Source organism: Squalius cephalus (assembly GCF_949319135.1).
Source record: "Squalius cephalus genome assembly, chromosome: 4".
Taxonomy (NCBI): Eukaryota; Metazoa; Chordata; class Actinopteri; order Cypriniformes; family Leuciscidae; genus Squalius; species Squalius cephalus.
In genome coordinates, this window is record NC_137125.1 from 51215909 (window position 1) to 51235489 (window position 19581).

At 39.4% G+C, this 19581-nt stretch overlaps 2 protein-coding genes across 2 annotated transcripts in view; one reads left to right on the top strand and one right to left on the bottom strand.

Moving 5' to 3' along the window:
- Window positions 1–598: 598 nt before the first annotated feature.
- gpr85 (G protein-coupled receptor 85) lies at window positions 599–4711 on the bottom strand. The gene is made up of 2 exons (XM_079868762.1): window positions 4573–4711; window positions 599–3432 (listed from the first exon to the last, which is right to left on the bottom strand). Exon 2 carries the CDS (start codon window positions 3271–3273, stop codon window positions 2140–2142), a length of 1134 nt encoding a protein of 377 aa, XP_079724888.1. The 5' UTR covers window positions 3274–3432; window positions 4573–4711; the 3' UTR covers window positions 599–2139.
- Window positions 4712–6305: 1594 nt separating this feature from the next.
- Window positions 6306–19581, top strand: part of foxp2 (forkhead box P2) — a 146073-nt gene continuing 132797 nt past the window's right edge. The window contains exons 1-2 of the mRNA XM_079869937.1: window positions 6306–6486; window positions 10887–10973. The gene's annotated coding sequence lies outside the window, so the exon portion shown is untranslated. The remainder of the gene's footprint in view (window positions 6487–10886; window positions 10974–19581) is intronic.

Below are 19581 nucleotides of genomic sequence, written 5' to 3' on the forward strand. Positions count from 1 at the left end.
ACGAAGGCTGCAGTTAAATGAATAACTTCTCTGCCATATTAATGACACTCCTCACATCATAATAGTGGGCGCTTTTGCTGCAAATGCATGGCTACTTGAAGCATTTTTCAGGTCAGTTTGAAATGCGCATTGAAAATGTAACATTTAACAGAGGAAAAACTCTGTTGTTGTATCGTATTGCAGAATGCAGAGATAATTCATCACTCTCAACAGCGCTCACAAGGGAAAAGCGGCATCCAAACAAACTCCACACAGTCTGAAATTAGCCAGAAATGAAACAGAGAAGATGAAGAGGTAAAGTGACAAAGCAAAAAGCACATAATGGCTAAAGAGAGCCTAGTAATATCAGAGAGGAGACAAGAGGACATTTTTACAGTAATTAAACAGGAACACAAACAGGGCACAGAAACATATTAGCGAGAGACTAATCATGACAGTTCAATGCGAAGCGATCATTAATAGCAAAGATAAGCTTGTTAGCCTGCCTCGGTCAATATTTATACATGTTTCCCCCGCTAATTGAGCTTTCATTTTGCTTTGGGCCTGCTTAACCAAGCGTACTTTTTTGGAGTAAATAGCAAGAACAGGTTTTGCAAAATGTAAAATTTTATTTTCAAAAATGTAAGCAACAGATTACACAGTTAACTTTCAGCAATTGCAGTCCTAACTTAAACAGTACTCACATTCGGGACTTCAAAATGAAAGACTCACAAACTTACACACTATCTACCTATAATATACAAAAAGAATACAGAATAAATATTAAAATGGCCACAAGAGAAAAAGTAAGTTAATCAAAACAATTAGTAGAGAGCAAATGTTGGGAAAGTAGAAACAAGACTCTGTGCCTTAAATACAATGTTTTTTGTTTTTCCTATTACATTTTTTACAAATTGTGCAAGATTTCAGACTAAGGCTCTGGTCTTGACATGACAGCTGTTCGTCTAGCACTCTCGCACACACGCGCACACTCACGCACAGGCATCCACACACACATGCTCCCTGTGCTCTGCGCACTCGGTGGGGTGTAGCAAACGTTACAGGGTAAGAAATGGGCTGTGCATGTGATGGTGTTGGTGGTGGATACTGTTTTTCAAATGAAAATGCACTTCACCCTCATGTGAAAAGACATTTCAGAGGAGCGGATTTAGAAAACAACCCTCACCTTGCAAATGAAAACATGAACAAAACACCAGAACCATTAAGGCAAGAACAGCTGGAGTGGTATCTGTAACAAAATTTGCGTGTTCGGGTACATGGATATGCCGTACTCAACTTAGCTTAACTGGTTCTCCACTGTCAGTTTAAGTACAAGGTTCTCAAGAGCAATGTTTTAAAATTCAAACATTTGTTTTTAGACTTAGAAAAATGAGATAAGAAAATAACATTGCCAGACAACAGAGACATACCATATGGATCATAAAACTACAGGAAATAATTTAAGTTGCAAATCGAAAACCACACGACAGGACCCGCCCCCTTAAGACCCGCCCACCAGCCCGCCCCGCCCCAACCCAACCCTAAAAGGAAAAAAGATATCACTTACATTTAAACCAATTTATCCTCTCGTGAAGGTGTATTCCAACAGTTAGTCACCCCACATGTTTTGTTTACTTACAGTGAAAGAGAAGTCTGTTGCAGATTAAAGCATTCGTATTTCAGTTTGGGAAAAACAAGACATCCTTGCAATGCAACTGAGCGAAAAAAGCATCTTCTGGTCTTCTCGTTAGTGCAACTTTTTAGACACAAATTCCAGTGATTCCTTAAGGTAACAGTTTGATTTCTTTTACACCTGTTCCAGAGTCTTCCAGATATCCAAAGTCCCTTTTTGATGTATCCATTTTTTCTTTTCTTAAAATTTTTTTTTTCACATTTTTTTTTTTTCATTTTCTTTTTTTTTTTTTTTGCGTATTGGGTTTCAAATGGCCTTTCGCGTTGGTTGTTTACTAGAACATAAACGTGAGACGTGTCCTCTGTCCGTTCATCATCTTATTCCATTCGGACGGTTCAACTACAGGCCTCGAAAAGGGAGCAGGAGGAGGAGGAGAAGGAGAGAGCTGTACAATTGAACACATCCCTGATCAACCAGGGCATCCAAACAAAAACCACATCAGAAAAACAAAAAATGCCACTGAACCTTCATATAACACAGTAGGGTTCCCTCGGTAACCTGGATTTTCTGCAGTAGAGGAGCGTGGTGCTGAAGCATCGCCGGAGCTCCCGGTTGGAGAAGATGCAGATGAAGGGGTTGACTCCCGCTTGGGCGAAGCTCATCCACACGGCCGCTGTCAGGTAGCCTCCCGGGATCACTGGGCCTCGGGCGAACACCCTCCAGTAGCAGGCCACCAGGTAGGGTCCCCACAGGCTCAGGAAGAAGAAGGTAATGATGTAGAACATCCTGCTTATCCGCTTTTCAGTCTTAAACTCGTCCAGCACCAGCAGACGCCTGCGGCCCGCCGCATTGCTGTTCTGCCGGATTCCCAGCAGGGTCGGAGGCGTGGGACCCCGGCCGAAGCCGGCCAGCCAGTTGGCCGCGGCCTGGCCGCTCGCTCCCGGGCCGTGGAAGGTCCAGTTCTGGCTGACGGCGGGCACGAACTGGACCGGCTTCATCTTTCGGCGGTCATGGACGAAAAAGATGAGCTTGAGGTAGACAAGCTGGGTGGCCAGGAGGATGAGTGCAAGGAGCAGCATGAAGCCCAACGAGTCATTGGCACGGAAGGAGCGGTGCTGGAAGGTGCACTGGTCCTCCTCGCGGATGAAGGAGTACGTGCCAACGTCCAGCACCGGAGGGAACGCCATGGCTACCGACAGGGTCCACACCATGCATATGACGGCCAGGCATGTCCAGAAGGTCAGCCGCTTAGTGTAAAAACGGTGGTGGGCAATGGCCAGGTACCGCGTCACGCTAACGCAGAACAGCATGAAGGCAGTGTGGAAACAGGAGAGCACGCCCAAGAAGGCGATCACTTTGCAAGTCAGGGTGCCGTACGTCCAGGCTGAGCCATTCTTGACGGAGGTGAACACGAAGGGGAAGCAGATGGCCGAGCGCAGGATGTCCGAAGCGCAGAGGTCCAGCAGGAAATAGTAGGGCGCTCGATGAAGGCTCTTGTCTTTGACCAGCAAGATGGAGATCAGGAGGTTTCCGACCACGCCGACGCCGATGATGAAACCCAAGGAGGTCAGTTTAAGGAAAGTGGCGAGCGGAGAGACATTCTGCAAGATGTTGTGGTCCCCTGCATGGCTGTAGTTCGCCATAGATGGAGAAGGGATCATAGAGAACGCTTAAAGCTTTAGCCAAGTATCATGATCTAGATGGAGAGTGGAGCGATAGATCCATCTGGTGTGCTTTGAAGCAGGTTCCAGCCTTGTTCTTCGCTGCCTCTCTTCTAAGGCATCCTTTGTTCCTTTGTCTCATCACACCTAAAAGGATGCCTGAAAAACACGATCCACCCATTAGGATTCGCTCACACAAAACAAACTGGGGGGCTTTGCATTGCATCGCTCATTTCTTTTGTCATTGAGGCTCTTTTTTCTAATTGCATACAAAATTGCGGCTGCAACGGTATGCCGTCTATGTCGAGCTCACACAGTTGCTTAATTCAGCATAAGGATTCGCCGTTGGACACCAACATAAATCCTGGTTAAAATAACAGACCCCCACCCCCAACATCTCCCCTTTTCCAAGGCAAATTAAATAAATAATAGCAAAGAAAGAGAGTGCAGTCGACAAGATGCTCATCACCACGACCAGACATCCGTCTAGAGGCGTATTCATCTGTGGTATAATGGAAAAAGACGTGGAATCTAATGATTGTTATCAGCTACACCCGAAAGGAACATTTGTCTAAATGCAGCAAGAAAAGCTGTTGATCACACCCAAAGATCCTGCAGAATCTAACCGTGTTCATTCTCTCTTGTTTATCATGATACTTTGGAAATTCAATCATGAATCCTTATTTGACTGACTGTGTAAAGGAATATGAAGAAATGCATCATGTTATATTTTAGATATAAAAATAGAGATTATTTGTGGCTTCCATACATACGTTCAGTGCAACAACACAATATAATGCAAGTCATTTGGGGAAAAGCACATGCTTTAGAATTACATCTCTATTTTTTTCTCTCTCTAACCTAGATTTATTTGTTTATAAACAATTAGTATTAATATGACGACGAATTCGAGTAAAAAAACAAAAACAAACAATGGATTGCATCTATTAACCGACTCTATACAATAGCCGTCGTTTGTTTCATAGCTATAATGCACGAAGAGCCTTTCCCTATATAATAAATAATAAACCTTTGTATACAGTTGCATTTTTACAAAATCATCCACCATTGAAGACGTTTTAGTGCGTTGTATCAAAATAAGCAACAGATACAGGATCATTTGGGTGACTGCGTGTGAATTTAGCACACAAGCGGTCAATTTTTCCCTTTGCTTTTTAAAACGGAATGATTTCTGGATGGCTGAGCGTCCATTATAGGCACAGCAATTCCTTCAAATACATGCATGCAAATATCGAGTGCAACAGAGACAACGCTATAAAATATCAATTCAAAACATACCTGTTGATATTCCCCCTTTGTTTCCCTGGCGGTTATTTACATGGCAGCAGTCACTTTGCCGTAAAAAAAGGTTTAGTTTTGTTGCCTGCTCTTTTTCCCCCACTGTGATTATACAGTAAACGGTGCGGACGGCGCATGCGCACTGGCGCTATTTGTGATCCCAGCAGCAGCAGCATCATCTGCACTGATGGGTGCAGCAGCATCACGGATCCCTTTTGCCCTTTTGTATAATATACATCGTCGCATGTGTTATAATAAATGTTTACTGTGTATACTGTATCTGTCAATAGCCTATATGTCACAATCTATCTATCTGTCTATATATCTATCTATGTCTATGGGAGAGAGAAAAATAATGGTGGGCTTTATTTATAATAAAGCCACCTTATATTTAACAAAACTTCATTCTTGTTTATACTGTATAATGTGTCACACATTTCACCTATTTTGTATCACCGTGTATCATACTGTATTTGACAAATGAAACCTTGAACTTAAGCTTATCTAATCAGGGGTATTACTTTCATTGTGTATTTGAATATGTTAGAAGGAGTGGCTAGCCTATATTACATATGGTTCAGCGCAGGATACACTTACTCAGCATTAATAATTGACACTGCCTATTGTGTGTGATACACCTCATTGCCCTGAATAAGAACCAACATGGGTGTCTAGTTCTATTGCATACTTGGCACTGGACATGCAGTGACCCCAAAGGTTGTTTTTGAACACTTAATAATAACTTGATCATGTAGAATGGTTGCAACAACCTTTTACAAGCTGGACCGGCATCTAGTGGCTAAATTTCCTTTAGCTCAAACAGTAAACTAAAGTGCTGGGTTCAAATCAGACTGCATGAACTGAAAAATGTACACCTTGTGTGCAATGTAAGTTGTAAAAGAGTTGTAGAAATGCATAAATGAATAAATAAATAGTGTCCAAATCCTATATAAATTTAATACCCTTTTGTGAAATGTTTTGCTTGAGAAATATGACCGCCATCATTTTTTGAAAATGTAACTTGGTTTATTATATGTATTTCAATGACTTAGAAGGAATGACTTTTGCACCCACTGTATATGCAGTTTATTTTAGTGTGCATTTTGCAAAGAATTAAAAATTAATGAAAATGAAAGCATTAATTTGCAACAGATGCAAGGTCTCATACTTGGACAATAGGCACATATAGTTAATAACATGTACAAACTTTAAACAGACAAAGCAAACAGCATCACCCTCCCTCTCTAAAGCACATTGGCAAAGACATTAAATGCTTTATGCAGACAGAGAAAGCATTCAACAATTTTAGGAGTGAAATTGAAAGCAGATTGTCTTGCAGTGATTGTAACATGGCAGGAGACCATCACAAGCCCGCCAGAATGTCCAAGTCCAAAGAAATGTGTCAGAGAATGTCTGCATGATCTTGTTCTCATGCAGTGATAATCTAATGGACTTTTCAACGCTGATAATGTAGACGTTTCTCACGTGGTGCACAGGGGCAGGAAGGATAGTGTCATTGAAATGGATAATACGTCAAGAATAAAATCAACAGCTTATATTATCCATATAGGTCCTTTCCTCTGCGTGCATTTCCAATTCTCTTGAGTAGAAATGCATGACAGTCCTTCTGCACTCAGTCACATTTCCGGATGAGGCCTTGATCAGCAGGTTGGTCATCAAAACTGGCCGTTCCGTGTGCGCGCGTACCAGCCCAAGCACGCGCAGATTCCCACGAGCGTCACGGTCGCGCCCAAGAGTAAAGCCAGAGCATCTCCTCCGTCAAACGCCTCGGCGGTCTGGACAAGCGCCAGGAGGAAAAGCCAGAGCATCATGTGTGTGTGTTGGTCTTTGGGAGCCATGTTGTTGTTGGTCTGCTGCGAGGAGGGAAGCGCAACTGCAATGACGACGCGTCAGGTGATCTCGCTGCATTTCCTGATTTTGTGAACCCTACCCTACTATGGGAAAGGTTTGGTTATTAATATTGATAAGCCACGACGAGCCGCTGGAAAGTAACGACGCAACGTCAGCGACACTTAAATAATGTGTTTTTACAGTTGGATGGCAACGTCTGCATCGCGTAATTAATATTCATGAGCCTGGCTACATGTTCCCATAGTAGGTTTCGTAATGTCGCCCCTCATTATGCGTTTCACATGCAAAATTGTTCACTGTAGGTATAATACTCAAAAGTAAAGTATTTTTGAATGTTTATTTGGAGGCTAGATTCTTGCTTGAAATATTGCTGAAGATGTTTTTTGGAACAACCAGTTATAATACCCAGCTAAACCAGCTACCAACTAGCTTGCACTGAATTGAGTTGGCTTAAAAAATAGATAAGTTTGAAGTCAAAAACGAAAGAAGAGTATTTGCACTTTGAGCTGGGAGAAATTCCTATAGGGTTTTAAAAGAGCAGTTTTCAATTTATGAGAAAAATTGGGTCGGTGGTTAAAGTCCCCATGAAATCAAAAATGAAGTTTTTTTGGCTTTTATTGTGAATATGATAGCCTTACTGTTATCTATCAGCTAGTGTGCTTCAAAACAACGACATAATTCACATTAAGAAGATATAAGCATTAAAAACTTAGTCTCTAACTTCCATCGATGACACCACTCTGCTTTTCAGCTTCTCATCAGATTTTCTGTCCAATCAAAGAATCTAGAATCTAAATGCATAATGTGAACGATTCAGATTCCTTTGTGGCGAATGAAGTCTGGTTTGACGTTAGCGTCACATGAACCGCCGCAGCTCCGGTCCAGAGACACGATAGCACAGAGCGGATCATATGTGCAAGTCGGCCCAGACCAGAAAACGTATCGGACCCATTTCGATTGTACAGAATTATATTTTTAAAGCGATATGGAGGAGATTAGTAGGATAAACCTTAGAGATTAGGAGGAAACTGCGGCTTTACCGAGCTCAACGGCTCTCGCCGAGCTGTGATAAACTAAACGCTATTGGCTATGGAAGTCAATGGGGCCCATCAACTGTCTGGTTATCTACATTCTTCAAAATATATTATTTTGTGTTCCACAGAAAAAAATTAATTCATATGGGTTTGGAACAACTTGAGGGTGAGTAAATGATGACAACATTTTCATGTTTGGGTGAACTATTGAACCATGGGCCTTATTTTGCTCATAAAGGAAAAATGCCATTCTAAATATCGATAAGAAAATCTCAAGGGAATCAATAGCAAGTTATTCCTCTGAGTTTGCCTATAGATTGATGCCATGACTGAACAGCTCTATAGGTTTAACCAAAAGAAAAGACATTAGTCTTTCATAGCTTAATTAACTAACACGGGCCAAGAAAATAATTTTTGCAGTCTTGGTTATGTAATAAGGTAATTAGCTTTTGAATTGAATACTGAGCTTCTTTGGAAATGGACATTGGATATAAAGGGTATAAGGAGGGCCTTGAAAATAATAATTGGCATATGAAATTCAGATAAAAGAATCACAGATTATACATAACTGCTTAATGTGACGCCATTAATGCAAACCCAGAACCAAAGATAAATAGTTTATAAAACCAAATAATATTTTAACTGAAAGACAAAGGGGACTGAGAATAACATTTCCAGCAAGAAAATCTTGAACACAGTGATGGCTTAACAAAAGTGATTAAAGCATAAATTAAGAAGTCACATTTCTGAACTTTATTAAACTAACCAAAAGAAATCAGATCTAAATAACACCAGACATTTTTTTTTTCATAACAGCGGAGCTAGAATTTATAAAAATTTCGTGCTAGTGCATGAAAGCATTTCCATCAAAGATTTCACACTGTGCTGATTAAAATAAAATGAAACTGAGTTTTTTGTTGTTGTTGTTTGCTCAGAGACTGGTTTAGGTTCTGTGAATTCTGAAAAGGTTTCAGCTTAGAGATGATGCCTCTTAGTTTGATGGTTTCACATTACATGTAGTTTTCGGTTCATTTTAAGGACCCTTCTATTAAGTAGGTAATAACATGTCAGCGGATGTAACCAGAACAATAATATCTCATTACAGAAAGTTTGTCCTTATTGTTCTTATTGAGTTAATTTGGTGTTTTTGTTGTTTCTAACTGCCCTTGTTGTAGGTGAATGTGTGTGTGTGTGCTTGTGGTTTTTAGAAACCTCTTGAGAACCTCATTCTTTATCACACTGACAGCAGGTGAGAGACTGAAGAGTAAAAATTAAGATAAATTATCAAGCCATCAAATGTCCTCAGTAATGATTCATTTTGATTGGTAGGTCTCCCTTGACAATTTATAGTCGTAGATAAAAAGAGCGTCACTCCATGTTAAATTACTGTCTACCTTTGTGTACTTAATGCCATGAATGATAGCTTATGTTTTTCATTCCAAATATGTCTGAAAATGACATCTCTCAGGGATCCTGCCAGCTCTGACTGCAGCGCTGTCCAAAAAAACAAATCTGCTCCAGTCTTCTGTGTTTCCACTACTGATGTTTCTTTTTAGCCCATGCCACAGATTAATTGGCGTATGTCATGGTGGGGTCTTAGCACTTTTGCATCTCGCTATCTGCGTGCCGCGCAGATCTATGTCATTTAATTAGAGCACACCTGCCAAACTTAAAAGTATTGACCTTGTAAGCCTGCCATGGTGCTTGTACGACCTTGTCTTCCTCCCACCGACTCGCTTCCCTTCCCTCCCACATGCTGGCTCAGAGATTATCACCTGGTTTGAAATGCAAGCTCTTTGCTAAAGCATTCATTTAGATGCAGGACACATACGGCAGGAGATGAATGGCACTGTCCTGACCTGCTAGAAAATTTATTTTCGTATTTTTTCGACATTTGCCGATTTGAGCACTGATCGATGACTAGGGCCTCCACATGGCGCTCAAAGCCGGGTGGGATGGTAGGGTTATGGAGAACTGGATGATAAACACACGTGGGTGGTATATAAGAAGATGGAGTACAGCATCCAAAAAAACAACTTGTATATGTTGGCGACTAGCAATACTGGTCTTTTTTTTTTTAGCTGACTTAGTAGGAGTTGACAGTATGATCTTATATCACTGTACGAGATCATTTTTGTTTGTTATTATATATTGCAATATATTTATATTGGAAAAAAAAACATTTGTTATAAAAATTTACATAAAAAAATCTAATTCTCAGACTGTGATATAAGGGCATTTATATTTAGATATATTTTTTATTGATGTTTACAGTAGTGGCCAAAATTGATGTCCGGAGGGGATATTGTTTTTTAATGAGCCTACAAGTTTGTTTAAACCAGCAAAATATGAGGGAAAATATTTTATATATATATATATATATATATATATTAAATATGAGGAAAAACAAAACACTAAACAAGGTATATTTATCTGGCAAAAAAGGCAAACTACAGGCACTCTAAAAAGTTACAAAAGGCATAGAAACTGCATAGAAATACAGAAAGCTCACAGGAAAAAAGCACACATTGACTCCAACATAATCAGCTATTAATATTTTGTTATTTCTCTCTTGATTTTGCGTGTATTCATAATTTCTTTGTATCCCTGCCTGGCCAAAAATTGTGTCTGCACAATTTAGCCATATTTAGCCATAATAGCCATTTGACACATGAATTGAATTGCTCGACAATCATAAACTACTTTATGCTTTGGTATGAACTGTATACCAACATTTTGTTTGACATATTTCATCGTACTGTAGGTATAATTAGTTTAATATATTTGTATAGTTGTGTTTCAGTTTTAGGCTACATTTACACGGCAATGATGTACTAAAAACGGAAAAGTTTTTCCTTCGCATTTGTTGCGTACAGACACCAATGTTGTCAAAATGATCCCTGTTCGCACAGATCTGCGAAAAAGACAAAGAAAATGCTGTATTATGCATGTCAGGCCAGTAGATGGCAATGTCACTTGAAACACTACACGCCTATAAATTGAACACACATGATGTCACCACAAATTCACATTTTGTAGTTTACATGGAGATGATAATGGTATCGTTTTCAAAAGGTGTCCAAACCGCCGTTGTCGTGTAAATGAACGCCAAAAGATGCATAAGAACTTTACATTTTTTAGTTTGAAAATGGTGTCGTGTAAACACCTTAGTAAACTTGCGGTCGTCCATTACACAACAGACCAAAGCATCTGTACTGGAATAGAACAAAACACTCTTGATTAATTGTGCACTGAAATAGGTTTCTTAGTAGAGATAAGACTTGGAAAAGATGGGAGTCTTTGTACAAAGACTTTGGTACATCCATAATGAATTCCTTTGAGGAGACATGACGAATGGATTGTCCTGTGGCTTTTGTGCTAATGTTCTGGATGTTAAATACTTAACAGAGCTCAGATGCTGGCAGAGACGAAGGGCGAATGGTCTCATGACTCATGGCCGGACAACTGAAAGAGGGACACTGAAATGACTTCAAGGTAAGTGTCTCCCACAAAGCATCTGGATGTGTTTTCCATGTTTATCTCCTCCGTTTTATGGGGAATATGCTAAGCAGATAGTGTTTGCACTCAAAATCTGAGAGTTGTGGGACAAAAATCAAGAAATCAATTAAGTCGTTTGATTGCCTTTTAATCCAATTATACCTCTGAGTTTTTCTTTTTTTTCTCTCCATATTGCTCCATCTCAAAGTGAAGGAAGCTCACTGCCCTAGTTTCAATCTGGTGCGCTGTCAAATCTTAATGGATTTTATGATCAATGGTTTTGAGACCAAACCGCTTTATTTTCTTGTTTTGTTTGTGTTCTGTCTGGTGTTTTTTTTTTCTCTCTTTCTTTTACAAAGATAAATTGCACAGAAGTGATTGCGCTCCTTTTCTTCCACCGCTTCTGAATTCACCCCTCGAGTGCAGGCCTCCATCTGAGAAACCAAAATCCAAAACCATTTCATGGGCCAGTGACTGGGTGGTTACAGCGGGACCTTTTTGCCTCTCAAAGGCTAACCTGTGTGGTCACTCAAGCAAAACATCTTACATCTTCATTTTCTATGTATACATATGCATTGTATTGTACTGTGCATTGTAGCCATGCAAGTTTAATGTTGTGTCATTTCTAAGAATCCTACAGTAAGTATCCTAAGTATATCAAAAATAATTCAAATGTATTGGCATTGATGGTTCCATGAATAACTTTAAACGTCCATAAAACCTTTCCAGCTTCTTTACAGTGGAAAAAGGTTATTTTAAAAGAGCTGTTCACTGAAAGGTTCTTTGGCAAACCAAAAATGGTTCTTCTGTGGCATTCCCTGTGAAAACCCACTTTTGGAGCCTTTATTTTGTACCCAAAATTATATGTCAACACCACATTTTTTGCAGAAGCCATGGCTTTCTCCTTATTTGGAAACTTAATCTATCTGTCAGAATGGTTTTTGCAGATTATCCAGATTATGTCTGAATACCATATTTCTAGGAGCACTAGAAAACGGTTTGTTTTCTTCTTGAGTGTTTTTCATTTGGTTGGCGAGTAGGATGAAACAAAATGCTTTTTTATGTCATGAAATTACTTTTCTTCTCAAACATATGGAGATCATTGGGAATTTTTATTTTATTTTTTATTATACATTATTTTCACATTATTTACAATTATTCATTATTACAGATTTATTTTAGCATACATAATTTTTAGGTTATATATTAGCACTATTTTTGAATAAACTTTTACACAAAGATCCTAGTACCCCCTGAGGCCCTTGGATGTCGTGGGTACAGAGTGCGGCGTGGGACAAGTTTTGAATTTCTGCTATTTGAATTACTGATATGTGCGCGGGAAGCAGGAGAAAGAAATGACTCGTTGGCTCCCGCAAAATATAATTATCTAAAAATAACAGCACTCAGAAGTCTGTAACTGGAGATCTGAAGCATCATGTGTGTGGAGATTTGAAAAAATAGCCTAAAGACTGGAATTAGACAGAATCTAACTGGACCGGGACTAAAACAAATCCACGTAAACCTCTTCCTACGGGCTTTTGCAGGCGGGAAAGGGACAAAATGTGAAAGTTTCAGGCAGGAGTGGGACAAAATATAGCATATTTTTGGCGAGAGCGGTAGAGAATCTTGCAGGAGCGTGCGGGAGGAGTATTGAAAAATCCATCCCACGCAGACCTCTAGTCCAAAAGTCTGAAACCACTGGTTAAAATTGTGTTTTTTTCCATTGAAATTAAAAATAAACAATTTCAGAATGTCTCAGTAAGCGTTTTGTCCCTCTTTAGCATTAATGACTCACATAATTTCCTTCTTTTTTTTAACCTTTTCTGAACCTTTCATTTTATATCCAGGTTTAAATGCAAAAAGATTTTCAATGTGGACTCAGTCCTTTGCACCCTTATGTAAATACTTCCGAACTGCTTTTTGGCTCTCTAACTAATGCCCACAAACAAAATATAGTGCTATGTCGAGTCAAGTCAAGTCACATTTATTTATATAGAGCTTTTTAGAATTGTTTCAAAGAAGCTTTACAGAGATAACTGGAAAATAATGCAAAAAAGTTTGTTTCCAGAAGAAAATATCGTCACAGTCCAGCTTAAGTAAGTTCAGTGATGTTTCATTTTTGTTTTAAAAAAGTTATTAATTTAGTTCATGTATAGGCCTATATATATAGCCGCTCTGGAGAAAGCCATGATGTCATCGTCCAGCTCAGTTCAGTTCTTGTATAATAGTGTGTCACAATGCAGGCAGATCAATATAATTGTTGAATATAAATTAAATGTTAGCATTAATATTTTCCTCATGGAGTGATTGCATGGCGTGTATTTCTGCTAAGAGGAGTTTTTTCAGGGTAGAGAGACGGCAACATTTCAGTGGTTTCACTGTTTCCATGGTGATGCAGACTTCAGCCTCGCTTTCGCTGTTGTCATGAAGCTCTCTGCCCTCGCTCGGGGTTCACAGTCCACATGAAAGCATCAGGAGAGGATTCTTGGCTGTTTCCAAGAGGGATGTCAACAGACTAATAATTGGGCCATCAAGCCCTCGGTGAACGTGCGCGCTGACTGTTTCCTCAAAGCAGATTTCATCAGCAATTCTCTTTGTCAGAGGTTTTTTCCACAGTGTCAGTTGCAAACTGTCAAAAAAAATTGTTAGATGGCGACACCTCTTGTGGTCCCTTCTGATGGTAGTATCACTGATTTTCATTTGGCCAATCTGTTTAATCATTTTAGCTTTATTAAGCCTTTTTTGTGCACAGTTGAAAATAATTTAGTCAGTCTTTCAGATTTCTGGCATGTAGAAGGTATAAATGCTGAGCTACGCTTGCTTTCTGTCCGCTGTGCATGTGAATAAACAATCGCTGTTCGATGTGAGATGTTGTTTTCCATGATTTCCTGTTTGTGTATGCTGTCTCTGCGTGTTAACGCACCATATACATGGTGCCTAGATGTGTTCCTGTAGCTCAAATAGTAGAGAATAGCACTAGCAACAGTAGGTTATGCGTTTAACTCCCAGGAAATCCATGAACTGATAGAAAACATGCCTTGAATGCAATTTGTCCTCTATCCCTGCTATCTTAAACCAGTCTAAGCTGGTTTGCTGGTCTGTTGACAGGTTTTAGACAGATTTTGGGCATTTTGTAGCTTGGAAAATAGCTAAAACTGCCAAAAAAATCACCTTCACCATTTTAACAAGCTAAAACTAGCACATTTCTATCTTAAACCAGTCTAAGCTGGTTTGCTGGTCTTCCAGGCTTGTCTGTTGACTGCTTTTAGAGAAGTGTTGCCACTTTGTAGCTCGTAAACCAACTAAAACAGATGAAAAACAGGTTGATCAGGCTAAGAGACCATCTTTTTTCACTGGTATGTACTGTAGAAACCAATCTAGATATGCATATTTAACCATAATTGACTGCTGCATGCCCATCTCAGTGCTTAAACCAGTATGCATTTCCATGGTGGTTTAGGCTAATAATGTTAGTTAGACCAGCCTTCACCAGAAGATGAAGTTGATCGATCATTGCTGTTCTGGTTTGAACAAGATATTCTGTTCATTTAGCAGTCCAGCAGGGAGCAATGCATGCTGGGGATGCAACATATGCTGGTGATTTTTCACTGGTCTTTTCTGTAGGGGTTGTGCAGGCTCTGTCGAAAGTGGCAGCAAGCCCACAATTACAAATGCGTTGTCCATCATAATCGTAGCGCCATCCCAGAATTCCCTCCGCGGCCCTGTCCACAGGACCTCTGCTGCTTTCCCTCCATGAATCATGTCCAAGTGCGTGGTAAACAACCTATTAAGTGACCTATTTGTCCGTGGCCAGTTCTGCTAGCTCACTCACGGCAATTACTTTGGCTGAACGTCTGCGGTGGAGCACTTCAGAATGCTTCGCTTTCAAATCGATGAACGCCCCCCTCCCCCCTCTCTCTTCGAGAAAAGCACAGGCACTCTACTGTAATATTAAGATTACGTGGAGTGGTCCAAGACTGTACTGTGAATGTATAGCAGATTCATTGGCTTTGGTTCAAATAGCAAAATCCATTTCACTCAGCTACATGCAGTTTTGATCAGGAAACTCCATAAGGGTTTGACATCTACATTCCTGCTTCGAGATATGGCATGGAGTCTGTAGCAGGTGTTATTTTAGATGAAGTTTGATGGATACTGATGCTTGGCGGTCAGGTGTCACACGATGGAAGTGTCTCACGAATGCAGCGAGAGCTGCGCAACCGCATACATGCCAGTTCCATTTAGTTATGAAGATCGTAGTTGTACATTTCCAACAATTGAGCCGTCAGCGCCTGCCAATCAGGGGAAATGAACGACATTGCTGATTGCACTGCTGGTAATTACAGAGTGCAGCGAAAGCTCTGCTGTGTCAGAGAGGTGGGTTATTTTTAACCATGCATTTCTCCTGAATTCCAGGAAGGACTTACAGGTAAAGATGGCTCAGAGTACTGAGGAAATCATTATCCTTCATTGGGGGAACTTTTCAAAAATGACATAAATATGGTCAAAAGTACACTGTTTGTTTTTGTCGGCCGGAATAGTTTCAAAGCAAATTACTCCATTCCTGCTTGTGTGTGTGAAACTGGGGCTCATTGTGTCCATATCTATCGGTTTGCAATGCTTTTAGAGACCTTGTGAAATCAAAGTTATTGAGTTTACTGGGTTTTAGTTCATGTCTGTTAGCTTTAAATCCATTAAGATGCTAGTATACTGCTAAAGTTGACTAAATTTACTGTCTTTGTCTTCCAGAAAAAAAAAAAAAATGTACTGATGGACAGGAAGAAAACAAAAAATATAGGGAGATGATGGGGTGAAGAAATGACACATCAGAGAGATTCATTTTGAAATACCAGGTGAATGTCTTTGGATGGTAATGTGTAGTCATTTACTTTAATAACCATGTTCTTCTGGTGGGAAGATGAGAGGTGAAAAAGAAACCGAAAAATCATTTTGATAAAAACAAGATTTGGAGGAAGAGACTTTTCTGTGCCTCTAACCTTGCCAGACAGAATTGCAAAAAGTATTGCTTTCAAACAGGTTTCCTGCTCGAATAGGGGAAAATATTTTAACATTGAAGAAATTAACCATCTCTTGGGCCTGAATGTCCGGAGCAATGGGCGTGCTGAAAGTCAGGTTGTGAAAGCTGCGTGTTAGGGTGTAGGGTCGGGTTAGGGTTTAGTATTCGATGTAGCATTGTGTACCTTTCACCACGCCCCCTACCTTTTGGTACGTCGATTTCTCCGACCGGCACTATCCCTGTCTCGTTTTGAGTGTTGAACTGTTCAAACATGTTTACCACTTGACAACTGTTGATTTTCTCTGTAAATATTTAAAAAAATATTTATTTTTTTGGCAGATATGTATAAAGTGGTGAGTCAGTTACAGCACCACATGGGTTGCTGATTAATTGATGACTCAGGCCGATCTCCATAGCTCTCAGTCCAAGGAAATATGGTCCATTGTGTGCCACTTCATTTTTAAGACAGCAAGATTCATTCTCATCAGTTAGTCACTTTTAATAGTGCTTGAAGTACATTTTTCTTTGTAGTCATCAGAACATGTGAATGCACTAAGTTTTAGTCAGTGTTTAAACAATAGTGTTGCAGTGACTAGAAAGTCAACATGAAATCAAAATTCACAATATTAACTTTCTTAATTGTGCATGGTTCGTATGGAATGCCCACTTTTCAATATTCAATAGACTTGCAAGGGAATATTTTGAATATTATGTTTCACTCATAAGTACAATTGCATTGTGAATGTCATTTCATGTTGACTTTAATAAAGTTAAAAGACATGCACACACTGTAAGAGATGCTGCAAGCCTTTATTTTCCCTCTGGAGAGACATTCAGTTTTATTGGAGTGAACATTTTAGACGATAATTAATCTCTTTGCTTTTCATACCATAACACCTTTCAGCGTGTTGTAACTCTTGGTGTCATCCGCACAGCAAGAAATTGTGGTTACAAGTCACTCTTATGCAATTAGCACATCTTTTTTTAGCCGTAATTTGATGTTTGGATGCCCTGTGAATGCAAAGTTCCCTGACTTGGCTTCCTATGCTTAAGTGAGTGTAGAAAAGGCTGTTTCCATTGGCTTTCTTCCCAAGGTTTTCAGACTTTTTTTAATGCCTCTGCCCTTTGCACAACACTTTTTTAACATCACATCGCAATTAAAATATATCTCTCAGAGTCTGCATATCACACGCACATGTCTAAAGAAGACAGCTTTCGAGAACTATGTGCCATTTAGTTTGGGATCTTCTAAATTCCTCTTAGAATCCCTCTCCAGTCATGCGCTATAAGTGAGGTACTTCTTAAATGCATAAAACATCTCTGCCCATTAAAACTGTGATTCTTCCACTAGCAATTTTGTCTAAGAGGTCTAAATACAATTTGAATGAAATGATGGTACCATCTAGAACTCATTTACATGCTAAAAGTGCTTTATAGAAACTTCAGTGGAGATTTTTCATGATAATCTCAAAGTTTATAACATCTGCCCCTAAAAATAACTTTTCCTATGTGAATTATTGTGGTTTAATGGTTCTGCTTTAACTCTATTTCTTTTGGCAGACTTTTTTTTTTTTTCAAATCCCATTTTAAAAAAATACATCAAAAGCTCCATTAAGAAATCATTTCAAATGAGACCAATTAAATATAAAAAAAATATAATTTTAATCATCTTTTAAAAGTTTTTTTTTTTTTACAGGCTAGGGCATTACCGGATGGTTGTTAGGGTGTTGCTAGGTAGTTGCTAAGTGACTGCTATTGTGTTCTGGGTAGTTGATGGTTGCTCGGTTGTTCTGGATGGTTGTTTGGTCATTGATCAGGTGTTCTGGGTGGTTGTTTGGTCATTGATCAGGTGTTCTGGGTGGTTGCTAGGGAGTTGCTAGGTAGTTGCTTGGGTGGTTTCTAAGTGGTTTCTTACTGGCCCAAGTGACAAAAGTCCATGCTTTAATTTGTATGACATTCTGTTGTCTAGAGAGATAGTGTAAATCATTTAGATATGTAAATTTATGGGATTTTTCCCCCACCAGTTTTATCATCTGCCAGGTGAAAGTGGCAAGTTTGAAGGCTAACTTATCACATGATGAGTTTCCCAGCTTTGTAATTATCCACATACATATGTGGGACACTGCCATTGCATAATGGCACTGCATGTATGTGGAAACACATCTGGTTGTCTTTGATTTTGCTATGTCACATCAGGACATTGAAGGGGGAGTAATCCCCATGGATTTAATAATTTAATTTTGGCCACCTCATGAGGAGATGTCTTTAGTGTCTAATTTACCGGAGTGAAGAAAGAAAAACCTCTCCTCTAATTGATTTTTATGACGTGCCCCGATTTGTATATCTACAGAGCTGGTGCCCAGCAGATATGTTTGCAATGCTGAGAATTATCAGACTGGTACGGATGAATTACAGCGGTGGCCTGTTTGTCATTCCCTGGCTTAATCTATAAAAACATGATTATGTACACAAGGCTTACATAGATTTACCCCAATGTTGTCATTGATTACACTTCAACTCCACAGCTTTCTCCTGTAGGTCATTTTGTGTACACATATTGCAAATGTTAATTCTTAATGTAATGCTAGCATGTTTGAGCCAGTGGACACTTTGCAGAGAGTAGGCAGAAGCACAATTTCTAAGCTTTTAAATACATTTTGTCAAAGAGACAAAGACCAGATGCACCACAGCTGTGGTAAGTGCTAAGATGACACAACCTTGAGTCATGTGTCAAAACACATGTGCCCTCTCTTTTTGTCACAATGAAAGAAGAGGACTACAGTACATAACAGCGGAGTACACCAAAAGAACATTTGATGTGTGAAGTGGAAGGAAGCAATCTCAGGATTACGTAAGGTTGTTGAGGTACCAAGAATAATCCCCCAGTGTCCTCTTTCACCAAGGACGTGAAATGACATATTCATTCACAATCAATAGAGGTAAAACATGATTCTAGAAAGATGTTCCTGAGGACAAACGTCTCACAATTTCCTAAGATGCGTTGCTGATTTTGACATAGTAAACTCTTAATGTGCAGCAGGACCCAAAGGCCTGTTTTACGTAGGGCTAGAGCAAATAAAACCATTGTTTTCTGATCCTAAAGTAGTGTGTTTTTGTCAAGTTCAAGTTGAGATATGCTTCATGTATCTTAACCGTGTGTCCTAAAATTGTATTTCTTTCAAATGAGCCAATTGTTGACATGCAATCCTTCTGATAAAACTACATAAACATAAACCAACCCTAAGATGGTTTGGGGGTCTTAGCTGGTTTAAGTTGGGCTGACCAAACACTCTTCTAAAACCAGCCAATGATCCATCTTGACCGGGCTCAGAGACAACCAAACCAGCTTAGGCTCATTTAATTTATTTATAAAATGAATGCTGATGGCATGACTCTGATTACTTTTGGAAGACTTTGATGTGAAATATTTCAGTTCATATTGAGATCTAGAGACTTTTGATTGGAAATGTCTCATTGCTATAGTATCTAGGAGAAACATTTGAGATATTAAAAAGATGTCCTTTTTGGTTTGTCTACCCTAAAAGTTCAAACTAGCTATTTTCCATTCAGTTTTTAACCAACATTTGT